The sequence below is a fragment of the Cyrtonyx montezumae genome, unplaced genomic scaffold (assembly GCF_038088225.1).
Source record: "Cyrtonyx montezumae isolate F1298 unplaced genomic scaffold, pur_monq_1.0 scaffold_3, whole genome shotgun sequence".
Classification (NCBI taxonomy): Eukaryota; Metazoa; Chordata; class Aves; order Galliformes; family Odontophoridae; genus Cyrtonyx; species Cyrtonyx montezumae.
In genome coordinates, this window is record NW_027072034.1 from 131,730,533 (window position 1) to 131,756,532 (window position 26,000).

Genomic DNA, 26,000 nt, shown 5'->3' on the forward strand with positions numbered 1-26,000 from the left:
ACCCAAACAGGAGTGTGCCAGTACTTAAACGTAGGTGCGTTAATTATGTGATTATATATACTTTACTTTTCATTCTGCAACAAATGCATTTTGCAAAGCACACTGGTATGGCTTACTAGTTGAAAAAAAAAAGCTTACTCCCATCACTGGTGATAGGTGAAACTTTTGTCCTGTTAAATTCAGGAACATATTTTTCATAGGTTAGCTTTCCTTTTCCTTCTTCTCCTCTTAATTTTTTCTTTCAGTCCTCCTTGTCTGCCATAAACACAGCAGTTTTTCACTTCTTTAGGTTTTCTGTAGCCCACCTGTCATAAGAAGTTCATTCAACCCAGTTTCCAGACCTTTCCTCTCCTGAATCTCTTAGTCTCACCCAGTCCATTCCTTTCCTATCCAAGCTCTGTGGTGGGGTGAGTTGCCCATTTTTATAATGAGGATTTATAATGAGCAATTCTGTCAGTGAAGAATGGGGAAGGAACACGCAAATGCACACACGTGCCCCAAGCCCTCCACCCTTTTGGTTCATGCTAGAATCAATCAATGAAAGCCCAAGACTGAGCTAGACGGTGGATGTGTGGTAAGCCTGTTTTTCCCTGAAAAATGAATGGAGGCTCTTATGTTAAGTAGCAATTTAGCCTGACTGAGAGGAGGGGCATCATGATAAAACTTCTCTCTCCTGCAGTTTGACAACCGCTCTCAAAAGAACTGCTATTGTCTATGGAATATTACCACAACCTTGGATTAGAAGGGGTAGTTGCAAAACAGAATTGTGATTTTAGAAGATCCAGATTAATGGAGAGGAAAAGCACAGCCTGGAATCCAGACTTCTGTGAAATAGATGATGGCAACATTTCTAAAACAGGTAAGAGAACAGATTATTGAGTATTAATCCCACTTGTATTCTCCACAGTAATATATATATATATATATATATATATATATATATATATATATATATATATGTATATGTATATATATGTATATATATATATATATATTTGTATTAACTACTACATTCTGATTAGTACATAAAATATGTATACTTTTCATATTATTTAAAGGACGTTCTAATAACTATAGTCTTTGGTAGGCAATTTTGTAAATCTTAACTATCCCTCTACTGTAGGTTTTTTTTTTTGCCATATGGGATTTCATTAACTCTCAAGTAAATGAATATCATTTTTTAATGAAATAAACAGTACCTTAATCACAATACTGACTGAGCCATTTGGAGGAAAGGAACCGAATATTAGCACAACCTACTTACCTAAACGTATATAAATATGGCTTTATATTACTTATTGTCTGCTTTGCACTAATATGTATAATATGGTAAATTGAGTTGAACTGATCTATGTACAAAGCTCCACTTAATGCTCACAAATCATTATATCCTGTGATGTCAATACAGCTGAATGTAAAAAGGGAATGCATGGTATAATTAACTATCAGGTAAGACATTAAAGTAAAAAAAAATAAAAGCAAATAACGCCTGATCTTTATACAACAAAATAACAAAAACCTGTGTGTAAAATTTGCCATAAGATGAGCTAAAAGAGTACACTTTGAGAACAAACTTATGTATCAGAAATAAGCAGGCAAATAGAATAGATGGAAGCATGGAAACATATATGGTAACTGCGATAGTTTTGCACTAGGTTTAATACCATTGCAAACAAGCAGGCAGAATTCTCAGACTAACCCAAAGGAAACAGCTTTTGTAAAATCAGGGTATTTGCTGTAAGGAAGAGCAAGCAAAAAGGAGGAAGGGGCAAAGAGATAGTGGATAAGGAATAAAATTGCATAAAATAAATTGTCAACTCAGTTTTATCTTTTACCTCAGGCCAAATTAATCTCTTATTATGAACTTGTTATAAACATCCAAAAACAAAAACAAACAAACAAATCAAACCACAGGTATGATGGACAAGAATAAAAACATATTTACATATATGAAATTAGAGCCTTTAAAACAAACAAGCTTAGTAAATCTAACGGAACTATAGAAATATAAGTTAAATGTCGTGTGAAGGACTATTAGATTCTCTACAATGATACAACTCAATCTCAGCTCCAAAAGAAGTTCCCTCATAAATTAGTTTTTTTACTCAATCATGATCTACCTACTCCAAGACTTTGGAGACCAAGGGGAGCAAAAAAAAGTAGATCAGGATTTTGGACACTGTAGAAAAACAGCAAGTAAACTGGCTCATCAGTCACAGTAAGTATATATTTACAAAATGCAAATATGAACACTGAAGTTCATAGAATTTAAGGAAAATGCCTGCACAGAGATTCAAGGGAAATTCAACATGTGTGGGAAACAGAAAAATGCAATCATACTTTCCAATGTGACTTTTCTCTCCACACTTATCTTACCAAGGTATGAAGTTCCAGCACCTCCAGATAAGTAACTAACACCATATAGCTCAAGTCAGAGCATAGTCTAGTAAACTCAAGGTGGTGAAGAGGATAGGGGATTTCATAAGTTCATAAGTTCATAAGGTTGGAAAGGACCTATAAGATCATCTAGTCCAACCATCCTCCTATCACTATCTCTACCCAACTACTAAATTAAGTCCTTTAGCACCTCATCTAAACGCTTCTTGAACAGCGCTAGGGATGGTGCCTCAACCACCTCCCTAGGCAGGCCATTCCAGTGCCTGACCACTCTTTCAGAAAAGAAATGCTTCCTGAGGTCTAATCTAAATCTTCCCTGGCGCAACTTGTGGCCATTCCCTCTCGTCCTGTCATTACTTATCAGGGAGAAGAGGCCCACCCCCTCCTCACCACAACCCCCCTTCAGGAAGTGGTAGAGTGCAATAAGGTCTCCTCTGAGCCTCCTCTTCTCCAGACTGAACAATCCCAGCTCCCTCAGCCGCTCCTCATAAGACTTGTGCTCCAGGCCCCTCACCAGTTTTGTTGCCCTTCTCTGAACACGCTCCAGGGCCTCAATGTCCTTCTTGTAGTGAGGGGCCCAAAACTGAACACAGTACTCGAGGTGCGGCCGTACCAGAGCTGAGTACAGGGGGATGATCACCTCCCTGCTCCTGCTGGCTACACTATTTCTAATACAGGCCAGGATGCTGTTGGCCTTCTTAGCCACCTGGGCACACTGCCGGCTCATGTTGAGCCGAGCATCAACCAACACCCCCAGGTCCTTTTCCTCTCTACATTCTTCAAGCCATTCTGCCCCAAGCCTATAGCATTGCATGGGGTTATTGTGGCCAAAGTGCAGGACCCGGCACTTGGTCTTATTGAACCTCATCCCATTTTGCTCAGCCCAGCTGTTCAGCCTATCCAAATCCCTCTGAAGGGCCTCCCTACCCTCAGGCAGTTTGACACATCCTCCCAGCTTTGTGTCATCTGCAAACTTACTGAGCATACACTCAATTCCCTCGTCTAGGTCATCAATAAAGATATTAAACAAGATGGGCCCCAAAACTGACCCTTGGGGGACACCACTCGTTACAGGACGCCAGCTGGACTTAACTCCATTAACCACTACCCTCTGGGCACGGCCCTCCAGCCAGTTCTCCACCCAGAGAAGAGTGAACCTGTCCACACCACGGGCTGCCAGTTTCCTTAGGAGAATACTGTGGGAGACCGTGTCAAAGGCCTTGCTGAAGTCCAGGTAGACTACATCAACAGCCTTTCCCTCATCTACCTGTCTGGTCACCCAGTCATAGAAGGAGATGAGGTTGGACAAGCACGACCTGCCCCTGGTGAACCCGTGCTGGCTGGGTCTGATCCCTTTATTGCCATGCACGTGTCGTGTGATCTCCCTCAATATCATCTGTTCCATAACTTTCCCTGATACCGAGGTCAGGCTGACAGGCCTGTAGTTCCCCGGGTCTTCCTTACGGCCTTTCTTGAAGATGGGAGTCACATCGGCAAGCCTCCAATCTTGTGGGACCTCTCCAGATAACCAGGAATGCTGATAGATGGCAGAAAGTGGCTCGGCAATCACCTCTGCTAGCTCCCTCAGCACCCTTGGGTGGATCCCATCTGGCCCCATGGACTTGTGGCAGTTCAGATGGAGGAGAAGATCTCTGACCGTCTCTGCTTGAATCACAGGGGGTGCATTATGCACCCCGTCCCGGACTTCCAGGTCAGGGCAAGTACCATTTGGATAACTGTCCTGTCTATTAAAGACAGATGTGAAGAAGGCATTGAGAACCTCAGCCTTTTCCTTATCATCTGTGGTTATATTGCCTGCCTCGTTGAGTAAAGGAGGGAAATTTTCCTTAGTTTTCCTCCTGCTGTTAATATATTTGTAAAAGGGTTTCCTGTTCTCCTTTACAGCAGTAGCCAGCCTAATTTCAAGCTGGGCTTTAGCATTTCTAATTTTCTGCCTGCAGATCTTGGCCAGTTCTCTGTAGTCACCCCAAGTAGCCTGACCCATCTTCCAGAGGACATAGACTCTCCTTTTCTCTCGGAGTCTCAACAAAAGATCCCGGTTCATCCACACTGGTCTTTTGCTCCTCCGGCTTGACTTACAGGACTCCGGGACTGCCTGCTCCTGTGCCTTTAAGATTTCCATCTTGAAGAGCATCCAGGCTTCCTGGACCCCTTTACCCTTCAGGAGCAAGTCCCAAGGGACCCTTGCAACAAGTGTCCTGAACAGGTCAAAGTCTGCCCTCTGGAAGTCCAAGGTAATAGTTTTGCTAGTCACCCTCTTGACGGCACCCAGAATAGCAAACTCCACCATTTCATGGTCACTCTGGCCAAGACAATCTCCAACCTTCACATCCCCTACTAGTCCTTCCCTGTTAGTGAAAAGTAGGTCAAGCAAGGCATCTCCCCTGGTAGGCTCTTGCACCAGCTGAGTCAGGAAGCAATCATCCACACATTCTAGAAATCTCAAGGACTGCTTCCTCTGCGCAGTATTGTATTTCCAGCATATATCAGGGAAGTTGAAGTCCCCCATGAGCACGAGTGCTGGCCATCGTGCAACATCTACGAGTTGTTTATAGAACATCTCATCTATTTCTTCATCCTGACTAGGTGGTCTGTAACAGACCCCCACCACGATGTCACTCCTAAGGACTATCCCCCTGATCCTTTATTAGTTTTATTAGTTTCAGTCTTCAATTGCCCTAACACAGTTACCAGGCTATACATATCATCAACTTACAGCGAAGTGGATCAAATGGCACAGCTGTCTCTCCAGTTAAGCTGTCTCTCCTGATCTCATCAAGCTTCTGGGAGTGGGCTGACCTACAGCCCACTCCCAGAAGCTTGATGAGACCAGGAATCCCCGGCACTACAATTGCCTCCTGCAGCTACGGGCATGTTTTTTGTAGCCAGTTTAGGGCTTATCTGTGCTGTCTCGATTCATAATTATTTAACAGGAAGGTAGAGAGGTAGGAAATACAAGTTAATTCAAAGCACAAGTAAGATTTAGCCAAGATGATTATCTGAAAAGATAACTTTCCTATACATACTGAATTTAACTGAACACATTGTAAAGCAAATGCTACTTAAGAGTATTGTACTTATCAGGATAGCTACATTTCAAAGAAGGTTCATGCACATCTTACAAACTTTGGCTGAAGAAAAAAAATTAAACAAAATTTGATATCCACAAAGGCTATGAAGAAGTATAGAGAAAGAGTACCATTACCCCAAGTGAAAGTACAGTGCTTCAGTATGTAACAATATACATTTAAATAAAAAATATTTCCAACCTCTTGAAAACATCAGGAGTTGAACACATGGCTTTCAATCTTTCTAGAAAGTCAGTTGAATGCTTTTGTTGTTGAACTTCTATAGAAATAACTTTCCTTCATAATTTTATTTGGCACTGTTTGAACTAACTTCTCCTAAGTACATTATCCGGATGAGCCTTAAATTTGTAAAGCAAAATAATGCAGTTTCTAATTAGCAGGCCATAGCTGTTACTTGTTATATTCTGAGCTATATCTGTGGACGTACCTTTGGAAAAGTAATATTAAGGAAAGTACAAATGCAAAACATCATGTTCCAAAAAAGCACTACCATCAACCTAACAGTTGAAGATGTTTGAAAATTTTCAAGGAATCAGTTACATTGTGGAAGAGAGCTCTTCCTTCTATGTAAAGTGAGTAAACGCTGAGTAAAATTTTGTCCCATCTTCCTACGAAGCACTGTAGTGGATTTTGATTTCTAAATGGCTGTTTTTATGACCCTCGTGCAAAGTTCCAACTTGGACAGACTTTATAGATTAAAATAAAATCACTGAGTCACAAAATCATTGACTCAAAGAACGGCTTGGGATGGAGTGGACTTTAAAGACCATCTGGTTCCAGCTTCCCTGTTGTGGGCAGGGATGCCATCCACCAGATCAGGCTGCCCAGGGCTCCATCCAACCTGGCCCTGAATGTCTGCAGGGATGAGGTATCCAAAGCCTCTCTAGGCAACCTGTTCTCTTTTATCATTTGGAAAGAGGTTCTAGAAACACAACAAATTAAACTGGTAACAGTTTACTCTGGTAAAACACTGCCACCTTTATTTTGTGTGTGTGTGGTTTTTTGTTTGTTTTGTTTTGTTTTGTTTTAATTAGGAGTTCAAAATATTTGGGATTAAAGGTGAGCCTTTGCAAGCATGAAAACCTTGCTTTGAAAAACACATTGCAGATCTACCTATATTCCAAATTATCCATAACAGGTACTGGTAGACACTGGGCAATAACGACTGAGACAAAATGAACTCTTTCTAGCCCTATCAAATGCACAATGGTTTTGGCCTGGGACATCTGTTTAGAGAAGAATATCAACAAAAATAATGCACACAACAAAAACAGAGCATTTTGTTCACTGCCTTAGAAATGTTGTTGCCTTCAGCACAACCTGATTTGTTTTGATTCTGTCTTTTGGATCTCAGTAGCAGCCCACTGCACAGCTGCCCACATTAGAAATGCCTCTAGGTGCAGTATGGGTACCCAAGTTAGTAAAACTGAGGGTAGAAGGAGCGTGGCCATTAATTATCCTTCTGTTCTTCCCTCTGCTTCCTTCAAGCTAGACATAGCTGGCCAAGGAAATCTACTATTACTAAGAATGAATGCCTTTTTTCTCTTATCTATTGTGCACTACATTAAATATTAGGGCATAATGTAAGTGTTTTTGAAGGTTTGTGAAGCTCTGCGTTTGATGGTATTGCTCTAAGCGTTACCTACTTGGAATTTACATTTTTTTTCAGATAGAGGAGGGCATGTACATCCCATTTCCTGAATTCTTTCACCAGTTCAAACACACTAGATTTAACTAAAAAGCTTTGGATTATAAATTCAATATATTTAACCATTACTTTAATTTTGTTGGTCTCTTTTTCCCCTTCAGGAGTACCCTATGGAAAGACAACAAATGGTACCTGTGCCATTGTCATTTGCCACAGCCACCCTAAGTTGGAGTGGTACTGTTATTTGCTGATTCTGGTTTGCCTTTTCACTTTGATAGTGGGATTTCTCGGCAACATACTCGCGCTTCGACATTATGTGTACTGTGTGAAGACCTGGACTACTAACAGCATATTTCTGTTTAATTTGGCATTGTGTGACCTCACTTGGATCCTCATGGCACCTTTTTCAGTATATCATAGTCTCCAGAAGTCAGATAACTATCTCAGTCAAACTTTTCTTTACATCGTAAGGGTATTTTTTAGTATTAATACCTATGGAAGTGTCTACTTCTTGACCCTCATCAGTTTTGACAGATACTTAGGTGCTGTTCACCCTATTACTTCATTAACATGGTGGAACAAAGGAAAGGCCATGTTCTGTACTGTTGCTGTATGGATCTTCATAGTTATTGCATCAGTGCCAGAGATCTTCTGCACAATTGAGGCTGGAAGACAATATGACAGCACAAATTCCCAATATGACATTAGAGGACCTTTACAATTTGAAGTGCCACTGATACTCTCCAAGATTGTATTGAGATTCCTAATTCCAGTCACAGTCATCTTTACATGCTATGTGTTGACTCTCAAAGCATTACTACAACTCTGTAAACGTCAGCAAAGAAGAAGTAGAATTATTAGGCCTCTCTTACTGATTTCAGCTGCTATGATTGTATTTGCTGTTTCTTTCACACCTTATCACATTATGATGATGGTGATATTAATTTACAAAACCTGCTGTCAACCATCCTCTGAGAGTATAAGCACATTAATTGTAGTTTATCAAATCACAGAGATCATCTGCAGCATCAACAGTTGCCTCGACCCAATCATTTTTACAGTAGCAAATAAGACATTCTATCAAAAAATTAAGAATATTAAATGTCATCCCAAATGTCAGTGCTGCTGCTGTTTAACACAAAGGGTAAGGGACATCGCTCTGTCCCCAAGAACAGTGACTTAAATGTCAGTTTACAAAGACACGCATCTCTTCCTACTGATTTAGCTTTGTACCATCAGAACAGTATAAAATTTCATCTCCTGTATAGCACTGCAATTTCTTGAGTAGGCAAGAATAAACAGCAATCTAGAGTAAAAGTTAACATGCAAGTCCACTGGAAACAAAATGCTATTATATGTACTTCAAATATTATTGTCATAAATATACCTTAATTTATTGTGACATAGGACTTCTTCCCCATATGTACATCTGATATGCATGAACAATGAATAAAGCTCTAAGGATCTGCTTAAGTTCTTGGTCAGAGAAATACAGGAAGTCTACGAGTAAACAGCGTTGAGGAGTCTCCTTATAGTTTCTGTAAATTATTTTTTCATATGTTTCTAGTCACTATGTGTGCTGGACTATGCAATTAGAAAGAGTCATGAAGTTAACAGCTGAACTTCCCAAGCATTTGTAAAGAGGCCTACTACAAGTACTTAATTGTAATGCTACTTGCATTAAAATTTGTCTGGCACTGTCAGTGGAACCTTTATAACCTGATTAAAGGCAGCGGATTTCCGAAAGCAAGCAGGCGAAATATAAATAATAAGGGAAAGCTCCTGAAGATAGTGAGAGCCATAGTGAGTCTGCTTATGAAGCAAACAAGAATGGACTGAAGAGTTTGCTGAAGGTTTTTCCTATGCAGTGGTGGCTCCAAACCACCACAACAGGCACACTGGTGTTGCCTCTCAAACCTTGGGCAATTACAGCTGTCTCTCTTAAGTGTTCTGCTTCAGATAAGCATGTCATTCTACAGTGAATTCTTAACTCATGAACAGGGACAGCTGTGCAAAGGAAAAGTTCTGAAACACTGAAGTGGCTGAGCTGTGGGAAGAAACACTGCAACACAACAGGGCTTTTTCCTTGTTAATGCAGGGTATCAGCATCACTTTCAGGACAGTCTAAGGCCTAGCCGGCTTTGCTTATTAAAACAGCACAATGTATAGTCACTGAAGAAAATCCATCTTCAAGAGTCATTACATAGGTGTTCTCTCAACACATATATAGATAATCATCCTTCACATTTAACTATGTGCTTTCTAGCTAAGTCTCACAAAATATCACTTTAATTATAAAAGGTCATAAATCAGTGGACAAGATAATATTATTTTCAGAAGTTACTAGTGACAATGTACTTTCACATACACTTTGTACAGTGTCCTTTTCATTTTCATAATTTTAGTATGATTTTATTTTTGTATATGTATGAAAAAATAATTCTATACATACATTAAATCTCACTTGTTGAAATTTTCAGTTGTACTGAGTAAATATATACATATATATAAAATCTAGAACATTTTTGTTTGTAATTGTGATGTGAAATGAAGGAACAAGTATTGATAATCTGAACCACTTTAAATATATTTAGATGTATATATATAAATGAGGATCTCACAGTAAATTGTGTGCCTATATTCTACTCTGGCAAGTTACATACTCACCTAATTGTTCAGTGCCACTCTTAACCCCTTGATGATTTCCTAATCTTTAATTTTCCTGTATTTTAAAAGACAAAAAATTCACCTTCGTCTACTTTGTGTGAGCTGTCTGTTGTAAACATGACAGGGTTATTAACAATGCACTGAGTTCTTCAAGAGAGTTTGTTAATCTAGAAATGGGTACACATTGGTCACTATCTACTCCTCTATATGCTTACATCTCAGACTGATACAGAAATGATATCAATGCCATTTAGTGACAAAGGTGCTCTCAGCATGAGAAAAGGAAGAACAGCAGAGATAACTGTGAAGCTCTGGGCTAAATGAGTTTATTGCTCCCCCTGGATTGCACTGACAAGTTTTAAACAGTAAGCAATTTCCAAAATTAAACACTTGCCATTTTATCACTTAATCTATCTTTAAAGCTATAGATACACTCTTTCTCCTTTCTCTACTTCAGTATTGATTTCCAGCAGGTCTTGGGTTTGTTTTTTTCTGCAGAATTCAATGGGAAATCAAAATCAAAATAAGGTTTGTTTTTGTTTTTTTTGTTCTGGACACAAAGTTAAATATAAAAGCTCACTGCTATTCTCACTGCATCTTGTCTACTATACAGATGTTAATGGTGCTACTACATATCAAGTTAGTATCACTAGAAAGGAGTTCTGTTTTTAATGAGGAAATAAGCATTAAATTTAGAAGAAACTGTGGAAAACATTATCAAAGTTGTATCTTCATCTTGGAAAAAAAAAAAAAAAAACTCTCTTCTGTTAGAACTGCTGCTTTCATAACACCTGTGAAAGCAGTCTGTGGTCACAAGTACCCCAAGTTTGTGAGAATTAAATTAAATAATGTCAAATAAAGATTGGAACCAGAAACATGCAGCAAGGTCAGGCTCAATAATTACAAAGCTTCACAGATAACCCTTCTGCAACTCATAGGTATTTTGTAAGCATTAATGTGGATTGCAGAGTAATGGGTTTCTCTAACAGGGATTCAGTTTGTGAAAAGAAAAACTAAGACTACTAATGTAGTCTTCGTTGTAGGAAAGTCAATGTGAGAGTCCAACTCAGAGAAGGTTTTTCATAAGACAGAGAGAAATTTCATTCTGGTCATGTAATCAGAACATAAAAATGCATTGAACCAAAGAAGAATGACCTTCATAGTCTCTACATGGCTGAATTATTCAGTATACAGATAAAAAGATGCAAAATGAGCTGCTATTTACTTTCTGTCAGCATCACCCTACAAAAGAGCTGCATGGTCTAAGGCACATGTGACGGAACAATGCCAGCAGTTGTCATCATGGGCCTGGGAGAGAATCAAAGAGAGCTGTAAGTGCTGTGCCCAGTGACCAGGAAAGGACAGCAGAAGCAAAGAGGCAGGGAACTGGTTTTCCAGATGTCTGCCAAGTCGAAAGATAAAAATTGCCATGAAATAGCACATATCAAAATGATACTGATTTCTGCTGCACATTCTTTGATCCTCCCTGACTTCCAAGGATATGAGCAAGAGATAACAGCAGTGTGGACAGTAGCTCTGATTTATATGCTGTGCTGGGGAAAAGCAGGAGAAAGCAGGAAACTCCTCTAGTTCACTTACATAGGACAGGCTAAGGTAGGTTTTCCTCAGTCCACAGTTCCATGCTCATCTACAAATCAAGGGATCCACCACTCTTAAAATCCACTTTTCCACATCGCTTCTGTCTGCATTCCACAAACAGAAAAATATGGAATAAAATGTATTACAAAAGAAAATCCTTCTCTCCAAGTCTGTTTCTGTAGCTGGATGGAATGGCCCACAAGTATATATAATTCTTTAGTTGTCTATCAATGAAACCATCAACAGAAGAGGTCCCAAGGCATTCACAAACAATTGAGAGTGGGAGGAAGAGAAGGCAAACAAGCCACCTTGTGTCCCTGAAAAGTTTATTCCCAACAACCCCAAGTAAAAGAAATGAAGACATTCCTTAAAAAACAAAAACAAAAACCACGTATCCATGTCACAGTGCCTCTGTTGTCTGTTCTCTCAACCTGGCATCTTGCACAATGAGCTTTGTACTGGGTTGAGTTTAAAGTTAATCTTTAAAGATCTGCTTTAGGATACAAAATCCTTAGGAAAAATCATTCTCTCTCTTACCTTCTGCTGTTCAGATAGCAGTTCCTCAAGCTAATCAGCTATGAATACTACCTAGTAGCCAAAAAGGCTTCTAAACATTTATTTTCCTGCTTATAAGAGATGCAATAATCAATTGAACACACTTTTTAAAAGTGTTTTTGTTCAGCCAGGCTGAACTAATGCTAATGTTCTCCTGAATTAAACCAAAGGTTTTCTACAAACTAAGACTTAAAAACCACTAGACATCTGTTCATATTTACTTGGTCATATTTTTATTTGGAAATAAACGCTCCTAAAATGTTTCATTATAATATTCCTCAGATAATTTGACATACATAAATAAAATAAAATCAGATTATTCCATTTTGCTACAATAAGTGAACAATAAAACAAACAGCTAAGAGCCAAAGTCAACATCTTCTACTAAGACAAATATATTGCAACACCAGTCTCTCACAGCATATTGTTTGGGTTAAATCTGAGGACTTGGTATCTAATTAAATGCCCGCCTGTTCTAATGAGTTTGAACACTGAAATGTGTTGACGTTGAAATAATTTATTAGTCTACAAAACTGACTGCAAGATGTGGATAGCTCTCAATTACCATTTCTAGATTCAGAGATATTACAGCGATGGGCATCTGTAACTTACCAATTGGGTATGAAATGGGCTATGGCCTGAAAGATTTGCTTATGTGTGATCAGCTGTTGTTGAGAAAACTTATTTTATATATATCTTATATATATATATATATAACTTATTTTATATATATCTTATTTCTTACTTAAAATTTGACATTGTTTTATGAGAAAAAATTGCTAGAACTAAAAATCATAATTTGAAGAGGTGAATTGAGCGAGAAGTGTCCCAAAGGTGCTCTGTAAGGTAAGCCATTCTCATGCAGCTGCTGTTTTGTATTTGCCTATGCAATACCTGAAAACTTCTCACATTAAGATATGAGCTTACCTTTTTTAAATAACAAAGTTGAAATGCTCCTAAAAGATGGAGTCTCACTTCAGTGTGCAAAAACACATGTATTCTGATACCAGTTTTTCTTTTCTGAGTCTCAGAAACACTGCACCTGGCAAACAGCCATGCCAAACAGTGCACCAGGCAGATAAAATATCTCACCTCTGTACACTGCTTTCACCAGTGGAAGGCAATGCTTTTTGAGCAGAAGGAAAAATAATCACCTCATTGATTCTACTGCTGGAGGAACTGAGGTCTTTTTCTCTAAAGGATTACCAAAGGCAATCAAAAGCAGTGTAGTGATGGTCAAAGCCACCTGCTCTTCACAATGACACAGGGAATTCAAGCAGGCATCACATCTTTCTCAATGTTTTACATTAATGTCATTATTATTACCTGGATGGAGTACCTCAGTCTGCTCTTATGAATAAACTGCAAAATGCTGGTAACATGGGAAGAGTTAAGCCATGCCAGAAATAGAATGTGCAAGCAAGCTTAATTTTGCATTTTTCCACATCTGTCAATTTCCATTACACAGAGTTCAAATGTAATTTTAACCAGAGACTTTACTCTTCCTGATGTTATTACATCAGCTTTAGAACATTGTGCTGATTCAGTTAAAAGAAAAACTAAAAAAAAAAAAAAGATATTGATTTCCTATTATGTATTGGAACAATTTGCAGTAGGGAAGTGACTCAAAATCCTGCCTAAGCAATAGAAAGTGCTAACGTGTTCGTTTGTGAGGTGCAGATTTTTTTATTGTTATGTGACAGTATCCAGGTTATGAAATGATTGTGGAAAAATGTCTCTTTAGATGTCTTCACTAAGTAACAAATACAGTTTCTTTAGAGGGCATATAAGTATGCATTATATTTGCATACTCTTTATTCTTAACGAATTTTCAGTGTTTTTAAGTACTGTTGTTTTTTTTTTTTTTACTGACAGAGATATAAATGCAATTCCATAATCCTCCTCCTTTCTCTCATTATGGATCTCTAATACATTTCATCATCTGATACGTTATATCTAGTAGAAGCTATAATTTTCTTCTCTGAATTTACTGGATCAAATTTCACAATAAATAAAAGAAGCCCTACAGTATTTATATCCCTTATAATGCTGATGTTGAACTCTGAAGGGCAGGGCTGTAATCTCTATTGCTCAGTACCAGTTCAGTGACACCAGCAATGACTTGTCAAAATTATCAGTTCCCTGCTGTTGTCTTCTTTTTTAAATTGTTTGTTCTTTTCTCCTGACACTGCATTGAAACTGATTCACAAGCTTATTTTTAACAAAAAATTGTTTGCTTGCAACCTGTCTTCTATGCTGCCCTTTTAGAAGCATTTATAGAGCATTTTTTGTTAGAAAATAAAGGAGATTTTGTCCTCATTCATCAAAGAGCATCTTTAGGTTTACAAATGGTCTTTGTGGTAGTTGTCCAAAATGTACTACTGTGGCAAAGTAACTTAGAAAACTGTGTCTGGTGCAATATATAGTTTAATATCTTTAAATGTAAATAGCATGATATGCTATTAATATCAATACTAATATGCTTATTTAATAGCAAATATGAACGACAAATGTTTAGCCTGATCTGAGTAAGGAATGTTCTCTTCCCCCAAACAGAGATATCTGAGGTCAATGGAAAGCAGCCATCCCACCACTAACCCTGAACTGGAACATAAATGATATTCAGGTTTGACCGTGAGATTTGCTACTGATTTTCTAAGGGACTAAGGTAAACAGCACTGCTTCTCCTACTCTGGAGGGAATGTAAGGTTCACAACAAACATGTATGCTGAGCTGTCAAGGACCAGCAGAGAGCAAGACAGAGAAGAGATTTACATTTTCCTGAGATAAAAAATAGTTACTTGGCCAGTCAAACACAGGAGGTAGCACACAATCTAATAAAAATAAAATGTGTCTTGAAGGAAATGAAACAATGCTTTTTCACTAAAAATAAAATAAAGTAATACTAGCAATATTTAGACTCCCTCCTTGCTAAGAACAAAGTACATTATTTTTTGTTGTCCAGAATTCTTTGGTAACCTGAGGAAAGTTGAGGAGCTAAAAGAGCTCCCTGCACAAGGTTCTCTCTCTCTGAGGCATAAAGTATGCAGAAAATCTGACCACAGACAGCTTTCTGATCTAACCTCAGTATGCACTGATTAAGCATGGCTTTTGTTTTATATTTTATCTTCCATAAATATTTGTGATTCTGCTGTCTCCTTTGTACAGGGGGAATAAATCTCACAGTTCACAAGGAGTATCCCAGGGTTAAAAAGGGTGTTTGCACTTCAGATGCACAAGACAAGTAAAGACTTGGTGTTGTGGGACTGAGAGGATGCATATTCCAGTGACAATCAAGAAGGCTCTCTCGTCTACCGTGAATGTTCAGGACACACACTTAGACTTGAGCATCTTCAGATTCAGTTAAAACTATTATTTCATATGCTATATATTTCTCAACTAGAATGTGTATATACGGCCAGGGAGACACTTGTCTGAACACCAAAAGGCATATAATCAATAAGTCAAGTTCTGCATCAATATTAGTGTGTGCTGCAAGCCCAAATACTGTGATATGGAGTGAATTTTCACTGGTAAAATATTTGCAAGACCTACTTCAGCTGTGGGCTGGAGTTTCCAAATACTGAAAAATGTATTTAGGAACAAAGGTCAGGTTTTCTACTTTGACAAGAGGGGATTATGTTTATAGAATTAAAACTACGAACTGTAGTTACATGTTCTTTAACCTTCCTCCACATTCAAAGCAGAGGTTTTGTATTTGACAAAAGAACACAATGAATTTTCCAATAATAGCATTAGAAAACTCTGCCAGTGGTATATCATAAGCAATGCTCATTAATCCTAGTTTGCCACAGCACATCATTCGTGTGTATTATGTGATATTATGTGATGGAGTTCACAAAGGACCATTTATTGAATGGAAGTGGAAAGAGTAGAAATGCACAATATCACCTAGACCACCAGATCCATTTCACTTAGCAGCATCTTAGAAAAACTTAATTTTAAATAATTTAATACCATATTATTTGCTACATTAAGTAACTACGACAAATGCTATACTGAATTTACTAAAAACAATGTGAAAGAAGAAACTGTGTTAATATTAAAAAAAAAAAACAAAACAGTTTCATAGTAAATTTCATTTGGAGCCCAATCGGATATAAAATGAACCCAAATTTTCATTACTGAAAAAAAAATCAAAGGGGGAATAGCTAAAACACTATTTTTAGTAAGTACACAAAATGCTGGTAAACTACAGAGGGTCTTTTTTGTCAGGAAGGGAGGGAATTACAGAAAAATGTTTTAATTTTTTCCAAATATTGTACAGAAATATTCATTACTATTTTTCATCTATCATATTTAAGTTTTATTATTTGAAGAAAATATTTACCTGTCATAATCATTCAGTACCACTAGAAGGTGCTCCTCTGTTGAAAGATAATTACATCTGTTCCAATTGCCTCTCAAAACCATTTTTCCTCTGATAACTGTGGTTCTGGACAGGTGTTTACACAGACTATAATAGCAACAACTGCCCTCTCACACAACAGCAAAACCTCTTATGTCCTATCCATTAACACAGTATGAGAATAACAGACCAGTTGTTGCCCATTTTCTTCACCAGTCACTACCTCAGCTGAGCAGGAAATCCAGTTTTGCTGGAAGGTGAGAGGTTGTGAATGCCCCCTTCCTGGAGGCATTCAAGGCCAGGCTGGATGGGGCTTTGAGCAACCTGGTCTAGTAGGTGGTGTTCCTGCCTATGGCAGAGAGGTTGGAACTGCATGATCTTAAAGGTCCCTTCCACCCCAAACCATTGTGAACTGTGGTGAATCTGGCACCTCGTGGAGAGTCACAAAAATCGCTTACCGTGAGGGTGGTGAGGCACTGGAACAGGCTGCCCAGTGGTGTGGTTGATGCCTCATCCCTGGAGGCTTTCAAGGTGAAGCTGGATCAGGCTCTGGGCAACCTGATCCAGCCGTGATTTCTTTGTTCATTGCAGGGGATTCGGACTAGATGGCCTTCAGATGTCCCTTCCAACTCTAAGGATTCTATGATTCAATGATTATCTAAGGATACAAAAAGTTTATTCTTTGTTCATCTTGGAACAGAATGCACTCCTAGTGGAACACTTGCACACTAGTCTGAAGTCTGAAGGCAAGAGGGTCCAAGATTTTTACGAAGGACTATAAGACAATTGTTCAAACATAAGCATATGGTTTACACCAATGCTATGAAAGCGGTTTCATGATATCGTACTGTATCTAAATCCTGTCTACCATAGACAACCGTTAGTAGGAAGCCCATTTCCAGTGAAAGATGGTTAAGGAAGAAAGTGTCCATAGAGTTCAAGGAGTGAATCATTAACCCATTAAAACCTCAGGTCAGCCCTAAGCACAAAGTTCCTGATGGTGAGGATATGATTATTTAGCTTTTCACAAACTTCAGTACTACGCAAGCAAACGTGGTGCTCCAGAAGCTGCTGCAAGAGGCAAAAGAAGCACAGGAGACACTACAATTCTGGAATTTGATTCATCAGACAGGACCAAATGATCAACATGGAAATGGTTAAAGGAGAAAGATCCTGGCAAGCTAATCAGGAAGACAGCCCCTTCCCACACCTCTTTATCTTAACGTGGTAAATGTTCCCAAGGAAAAATCCTGAGTTTCCTGGGAAATATCATTACAGAAAAGCACCTCTAGTGGCACAACTGTCCTCCTTGCATGTGGAAGACCATTTATACAATTCTGGATCTCAAGAGTGTAAATGAAAAAGAAATAATGAATACGTGTCACTGATGTGGCTTTCAGGTCCAGCACTCTTCACATGCAACTTGCAAGTGCACAAAATCTTTAAATTCAAATAGCCAACACAATGCTCTCCATCTTGTGATGCTAGTGTCTTGATAAGGAAGAGACACAGAACACTGTACCTGGCACCTGCTTCCTTGAGGTTACGGAGCATTTTCTCAGTCCTGCTACTGAATGTTTCTGGCTCTTTCAGAGGAAGATTTTTTCCCTTTCAGAGCAAGGAACCCAAACCTCTTCAACAGAATCCAATATTTTCACTTGTTTTGAAATAGTGTCTATTTTAGTGATGTCTTCTTAGATTACATTTGATCCATCTTGTATGGCAGTGAGGAAAAACAACCACAAATTTTATCTTTACCATGGTCAAAGAATATTCACCAAGACTCCTTGAAAGGTCTAGTTATGGATTAAAGATAGAATTAAAAATAATACAAATTATTCTGCCACAAGACAAACAGTACCTTTCAAACTGTTGAAGACACCTCTTTTGACACTAATGTACTCAGGAACACACATGTTCTTCCTTCTCTGAGAAAACAGACTTTGAGGGACTTCACCTTTCTATGTCATTTCTACAGCCACAGCAAGTAAATATCTAAAAGGTACTTAACTTGCTTCCCTCAACAAGACGGAATACTATGAGACGGCTTTATGGGATATTTCTCAAGGGATAAGGTCTTTAATTATAAAAATGAAAAAGAGGGATTAAACATACAACGATGTTAAGTAGTGTGGGAACTCCTGGTTTCAGTTTTGGTCTTCTAAAATAATTGTATCAGGCGTCAATCTGATTTCCAGTGCAGTACAATGTGAATGAGGAACACGCGCTCTGCAGGAAGTAGTGTAACTTTTCTGGGGGAAACTCTAGATATTATCTTATCTAGAGAAGCTGATCTATGGAGAAGAACTTGTACAGTACAGCTACAAACAGAAGACCTCATTTATTTATTTATTTTTCAATCATTACCCCAGGATACAAAATCAGATGAGACCTTAGTATCGAACATATGACAAGACGATAATATCTGACACAAAAAGGTTCTCAGAGCTCCAGTGTCGATGGGTGTTGGCAGAATGCTGAGAGAAAGACTTTTAGGTTAAGTTGTAGGCCAACCCTGTACAGGCAGCAGTGCTGCAGTGTGCTCCCATTGATTCTGAAGAGTCTTCACATCTTCTTCACTTTTTATACATCACGAAACTCCAACACATTACACTATCAAGTGTGAATTAAGATTGATATTTTATGTCCACCTATACCTATGACCACAGATCAGCAAGAGAGCTAGGATGTTTGTGTTTTATTGTTAATTAAAGCTAAGATTAATCCAATTTTAGGCCTTGTTCCCTTTCCTCCATGTGAACTAAAATTAAATACTACTGCTGTGAGTTTCTAGGAACATTTTCCTCAAACCTACCTCATCACCTAATGTCCTCTCTGCTATAACATCTCATTTTCATTATTTATTTAGCATGCGTGGCTTTGACTGAATATTGCACACAGGTTTGCTATCCTCTTTGCTTTAGTACTAAATAGAAGTGTGTTTCTCAGCACCATGGCATCAGTATTCCAGAAATAGAAAACATTACTTAGCATGCACGTATGTGAGCTTCAAGCAGCTGTCCACTTTGAAAGATCATATCCCAGTGCCAAAGACAAAAGAGGAATTCAAGGAAATTTAAGACAGGAAGACATCAGCAGAAGAATCTGCCTCTTTTCAACCAACAGCTTGTTTTTAAACATTTCAGTTTTTCTGGCCTTCAGCAAATGGTCCAAATCAACAAGTTCCCCAATATTTTAACACAAGTGGGAGGAAGAAGAACTTGATACATTGGAGGTTTATGAGAAAATGTGATAATCTGCGGAGGACTTGCTTCTTAATAACAGGTAGGCAGGAACGAAGACTACTGCTGACTGCTAGCTTTATTATTTGCCTTCACAATTACTGTCAAAGGCACCTAAAAATAGACCTATTTTTGTTTGAATCTGAGCAATTGTTCAAGGCTGGAAAACTATCAGCACCGTCTTTCCTTGGCATCTACAATGCGCTGCTGTCAGATACCGAGCCAGAAGTGGGAGAAATTTAACCAATAAAGTTTGTAATATTCTGAAGTCTTGTAAGTCGTAACAATAAACAACTGATAATCACATGTAAATCATCTTGTTGGTCATAACCTACTCGATGGCCAATTTGGATATGCAGAAAAAGTATATTTTTTATCATTCTGGTAGATTAGTTAATAGATGCATAAAACAAAGGAAAAGGCAGTATTTACTAAATTATAAGTGGTACAGGCAGCCAACAAAATGTGCAAAAATTGAAATCTTGATTATAGTTTTTTAACTCATCTTAATAAATAACATTTCTGCCTCTTGTTTGGATATATTATCTCAGGAATCTTTGATTTCTTCTTTGCTGAGCTCAAGGGAGAACTCAGCTTTTCACTTGATTTTTGGATTTTTGGATTTTTGGATTTTTTGGATTTTTGGATTTTTTGGATCCAAATTTTTGGATTTGTTTTTGCAACATTCACTGTCTGGTACATGAAGGACCTTTGTGCCACTCTGACAGCCCAAGGGGACCTTCAAAAGGGCAGAGTATGGCAACTGAGGTATGTTCTCCTTGGGGCTTTCCAACAGCATGCTGCGAGGCCATGTTCCACACTAATATATCCTCCATCTCTTTGCTGTATGGAATAAGGAAGAAGAAATTTGCCCCTGCACTAGACTTATCCTGCTAGGAATAATTTCACTTTTATTTCTAGAAATCAGGGAACTGAGACACATTCCTGCAAGTGACAGGCATCATTCCAAAATCCCTATCTTGAATGGAAAGAAAATTCTGAACGACACATCAAAGAGATCAAAACACAGAATTGGCACATCAATACTAAGTAGCAATGAGATTATTTTTAGTTTTCAAGCACTGAATGCAAAATATTGTCTAGAGCCTTCCCATTACAGATAATCTGACACACAAAGCTCTTCCCACAGTCTAATGCTGCTGTTTGGGGAAAGGGAGATGTGCCTCCATAAGAATCAAGGTTTTCAATGCAAAAGTAAGCTTTTTGTGACTCCTGTTGGTAACGGCCTCAAGTTGTGCCAGGGGAGGTTCTTGTAGGATATTAGGAAACATTTCTTCTCAGAGAGAGCAGTGAGAAACTCGAACAAGCTGCCCAGGGTGGTGGTAGGAGTCATCATCCCAGGAGATGTTCAAGAACAGAGATGTGACACTGAAGGACATGGTTATTGAGCATGTGGGGATGGGTTGATGGACTAGATGATCTTAGTGGTCTTTTCCAACTTCAATGATTCTGTGATCTCTAATTAAATTCTTCTGGTAATGTGGTATCAAACATGCCATACTTAATGCTAAGAGCAGACAATGGCATTCTTCTCACTGAAGCTTATGGTAGGGAGCAGCAGGAAGTTATAGCTCTCCTAAAAATACAAGCGTAAATGAAGAAACTAGGAGGGAGGTCATTTGCATACTTTTTATTTGTATTTCAAAGGTCACCTGCGGTCTCCCTGATGAACAATGTAAAGTTTATTTTAAACTGACATCTTAAATCCTGGCAATTTGCCATAGCTGGAATCCAATGAACCTACTGACTGGCTGAGTTTCTTGTCTTTTTATCTTGCGGTGGTGTTTCTGGGTTGTTGTTTTGTGTTGGTTTTCTTTTTTTTTTTTCTTTTTTTCTTTTGTGCTGAGGAATCTGGCTTTCAAAAATGCACACTCACAGCCATTTGTGTGTTATTATTAGCTAGCTGTTAGATTGGCCTTCTGGCACACATTTTGTAGGACCAAAATAATCTGACTGTATTGCTTTGACATTTTTCTGGATACAAAAAAGGTGAATTGGCTGTGAAGTAATCACAGAAGACCTTGAATGTCTTCAACAGCATACGCTTCATCAACGTTATCAAAATTCATATTGAACAGGCTCCTGATGATTGTTTGTTTGACCAGCTATCAAATTAGTAGCTCTCTACTGGGCTGAAATCATCAATGGAAAATAAAAAGCAGGAACAAAGTGGGTGGGTATTAAGTGACAGGTCTTATTGTAATTTAAACTACAGAGCTGACAAAAGAAAATAATATGCCATGTCAGTCAGGTTACAGTGTGATGTAAGTACTGTCATACACCCATTACTTGCTGCTACAGAAAGTGGCACAAATGTTCATATGGTTCTGATCAAACGAGAATGGGAGACTATCTGGCTGAAAAACAACCATGCAGAAATCCTGGCACATCTTTTTTTCTCATTTAGTTCATTAGGCATTACACAAGCACCAGTAAGCAATATGCCACAGCAACACTAGCTGTAATACCACAGCCTAGATTTTACCTTAACATGACCCCTGATATTTCAGGGCACTAATTAATCATATATGTGCTCCTGTACAAATGTGTTCTTTGTCAGTTAGCTGCCTAACAGATTAACTTTTCTCCTGTGTACTACATTACCACCCTGACTAAATCCCATTCTGACTAATTTCCTCTTGCAATCTGCATACATTCATTGCTTCAGTTGTTACACACTTTTACCTCTCAGCATAAAAGCTGAAGAGTCTGTTTATAATAGGTTTGCAGTATATTTTAAAGCCTTTCAGATAAAGTGTTTGACAAAGAGAATAATGTTTTCAGACAACAGGTCCTCAGTGGGTGTTTTGTTTGAAACTGTCTGTTGTGAAATTGGTCCCAGCATGGCACCACTGTCCATTAAAAAATCTGCGACATTAGTGCATGCAATTCTCAGTGCAATTCATATAATGACTGCTTTATTTATTCACTTCCCTGTCTACAAAGCTCAGGTTATTATTTAATTCTAGACAAACTGTATACTGTGATCATTTGTAAGAGAGAATCCATTAAATTCAACATTTATTCAACTGCTCAAATTTGCTTGCAGTATTATGATGGCCTGTCTGATTTAACAAATACAGCTTTAGTTCTGTTTACCTTGTTTTCTGTATTTTGTTATAGCATATTAGGCATTTAATTTCCATCCTTCTTTTTTTTTTTTTTTTTAAGTGTACTTACAAATTTGGGCATATTCCTTTACAAATGAATGAAATTAAATCTCTGTAATATCAGAGTTTTAATTGGATTTTATGATGAACTGGAATCAGAAAAACCAGCATGCACATACCTGCGCATTGTTTAGTAATTATGCTTTGAATAACTGATTCAGTACATTTGCAGCATGAGCTAAGTTATTACTCATGGAAATAAGTCAAGGAAAAGATGTTGAACTGAAAAAAATTAAAGGCAATTTGTCCAGGAATACTTCTCATTTACCTACGCTGCTAAAAATCTATATAAATTAAAAACCATTTTAGATATACATGATGTAATAGATGTATACTGATGCAAAACACACAGCCTGAACTTAGAACTAAAAAGTCCCACACTGAATTTCCTTTAAGTAAGTATGCAAGATAGTGTGTTTTCTGAATGCACACTGTCATCTAATGGGGTCAGTTTCTAAGCTTGTTCGCTTTTAATAAAGCAGAAAATAAAGCAATAAATCTCTAAGCAAGGGCAAAGAAGAGACCACTTATCCACTCTACAAGTAACTCTCTCATACAGAATACAGAATGACTGAGGTTATTCCCCAAAACTTCCAATATTCATCTATGACCCTTCATTTTACAGTGCAAAATAAAAAGCACAACAGAACACGACAGCTAACCAAGCACAAGATATGCTTAGTGATGAGTCAAAACAATATAGTGGACAATACCCAAAAGGCAATTCTAGAATTCCATTTGCTCTGATCACATGCCAAGAAAATACATAGCATTTACTAGATAAAGGCTGCTTTCTCTGGAAATTTTTATCACTGGAGATGTTTACTAAATGAAGTAAGTTGTTTCTTGACTGAATAGCAAGAAATGTAGTGTAGCAGAGTCATGAGCAGTGTCTTGAAGGTGTCCAAAGAGGTTATTGTTCTAAGGTGACAATGAGTATTATCTATGAAAAATACTTCACCATGTTTTCTAGACATGATTTCTATTTCACAACAATATAGTTTACCTACTCCCTTATCTTTATTTAGTCTCAGAAAGATTAAACTTAAATAACATTTAGGCTATCACCCCTCTCCTTCCATTTTTAGGAACATAACATGCTTGAGCTTAATCCTGTTATTTCTGTAGTTCACAATAGTCATGGTTATCAAATACTGTCTTATAGATGGTAAACTGTGTTACAATGCAGCTCTCACAACTCTGGTTTTTTAGTTCAAATGCACACTCAGCAGCAAGAAATACAGAAGACAAGGGACAAAAGAGCAGGAAGGGCACATGGAAAGAAAATCCTTTTCAGTTCTCTTCATCTTAAGTGAGATGTGCAGACTAATCCTTCTCAATTTCAATTTGCAGCACACGCTGTGAGCCAAGATCTGACACAAGGAGATTGACTGGTGCTATTTGGTTTCCCGACAGCAGGAAATTATGTACAGGCTACAAGAAACAACCAGTCACAATTTCCTCTACAAACAGAATTTAACAGAGAAATATAAATAAATGCAGAAGGATCGAAAAATAAAATGATGCCCAACAATTACACATAAAAAAAAAAGAAACAAAACAAGAACAAGCTATATGAAAAGGCAAATATTTTGCAGTATCCCTTTTGAAATAAAGAAATTAAAAGCAATAATAGGCTGAACGTATGTAGTGCTTGAAGCTAGGGATTTGGATATAAAGCAGGATTTCTAGGCAGTAAAGACTTTAAAATATTGTCAAGTAACCATCAGGAAAGATTTTAGCATGGGCTGTGCAAATCTTCTGGAGACAAAAAACATACACTCCAGCTAAAAGCCTCCTCATAAGCCCACATCATCATCACACCAATGCTGTCACTCTCCACAGATGCCAGTTTACAGCATGCAGCCAGGCTGTCAGTCACACAGGCTGTCAGTCACACAGGCTGTCAGTCACACAGGCTGTCAGTCGCAGGCCACCATCTGTTCTCAGTGCATCACAAGCAGTGGCCCATGCGCATGGCCACGCAGCATGGGTGCCATCCCACAGCACCAGAGTCAACATGAGGCTGGGCTGCCATGGCCCCTGGCTATTTGGCTGCACCATCCTTGGCATCAACACTAGCACTCAAGTGATGGCAGAAGCAACTGGTTTTCCATGAGCCTTTCCTGCCCAGGCTGGCTCTCTGCTCAGCTGCATCCATAGCAGCACTGGCTCGAGGCAGGCCCAAAACCCACAGCTGGGTGGGACTGGGGCAGAGCCATGCTGGCTTAAACTGCCCTGAAACTGAGCTTGCAGCAGCTAGCCTGGATCAGATCATATCTACATCCCTTTCGCTCCCCCGGACCACAACCGTAAACATCCATAAGGCAGCACTGCATCACGGATATGAATCTCTTGGCTGCTTGCTGCCTCCCAGCACTGATTCCTTCTTTGTGCTGCCACAAATATCTGTGTGATCAGATATGATCTTCATGGAAATAAAAGGTGGATACTGCAAACGTGCCTACGCTCCCAAACCTGTTTCACCGAGCAATTACTCAAGAGCACGGACGTGCAGCAGTCATTGAAGGAAGGGCAAGCCTTCTTCAGGCAGTAATGTGATTCAAGACACTTTAAAATTCACATTAAGCTATGTCCTCTTTGTGATATACACTTTAAATCCAGAATTATCATAATAACCTACCTAGCCAGAGTAGAACATGTTATCCAGAAGAAAATTTCACTTCTCTTGACAATACTCCAGCCTATCCCTTGTTCCACTAACCATCTAGCCTTCCAGTTACAGGAAAAAAAAATAACTCTTTTGGCTATTTGCCACATCCAAGCACTGGACCTTGCAATATATTTTCTGGACTGAAGGTTCTGTCCTTCAAGTCAAATTTGAGCAAGTCACTCTCTGACCTTTCCTTTATCCTCTAAATCCTCTCATTATAATGCTCAATTTGTAATTTTGTCATCACTTTCATTACTTTCCATAATATTCTCCAAATGAACAAAATCTCTCCTCAGTTTTGGAAGTCAGAACTGAAAACAGTGTTACAACAGTGCTCAATGCAGCACCGAGGAACTAAGGTAAAACATCATCTCCATGGGGATGTTTTACACTTACCACTGCACTATATTAAAATGTCCACCAAATAGCTAGCAAGATGCTCAACCATTTTTTCAGAATTCATGTTTTAAGAGAAGTCTCTTAGAGTTGTTTTTCTTATTTGTTCCTTGACATAATAGCTTTACGTTTGATTTATTGAAACAATACCA

General features: G+C 38.4%; 3 protein-coding genes across 5 annotated transcripts in view; 1 reads left to right on the top strand and 2 right to left on the bottom strand.

Moving 5' to 3' along the window:
* Nucleotides 1-26,000, bottom strand: part of TMEM117 (transmembrane protein 117) — a 205,720-nt gene that overhangs the window by 176,283 nt on the left and 3,437 nt on the right. Inside the window, exon 2 of one of the 3 annotated variants that reach the window (XM_065743441.1) lies at nucleotides 9,823-9,877. The exons of the other annotated variants lie outside the window; for them this stretch is intronic. The gene's annotated coding sequence lies outside the window, so the exon portion shown is untranslated. The remainder of the gene's footprint in view (nucleotides 1-9,822; nucleotides 9,878-26,000) is intronic. 3 annotated transcript variants of the gene reach the window in all.
* Nucleotides 1-26,000, bottom strand: part of IRAK4 (interleukin 1 receptor associated kinase 4) — a 125,085-nt gene that overhangs the window by 50,151 nt on the left and 48,934 nt on the right. The window lies entirely within an intron of this gene.
* Nucleotides 790-8,338, top strand: LOC136052127 (P2Y purinoceptor 1-like). Its single transcript, XM_065741998.1, has 2 exons — nucleotides 790-859; nucleotides 7,317-8,338. Exons 1-2 carry the CDS (start codon nucleotides 790-792, stop codon nucleotides 8,336-8,338), a joined length of 1,092 nt encoding a protein of 363 aa, XP_065598070.1.

Coding starts and splice junctions, on each gene's coding strand:
- LOC136052127 (XM_065741998.1), top strand. CDS start 790: ATGGAGAGGAAAAGCACAGCCTGGAATCCAGACTTCTGTGAAATAGAT. Junction 860..7,316: donor TGGCAACATTTCTAAAACAG/GTAAGAGAACAG, acceptor TTTCCCCTTCAG/GAGTACCCTATGGAAAGACA.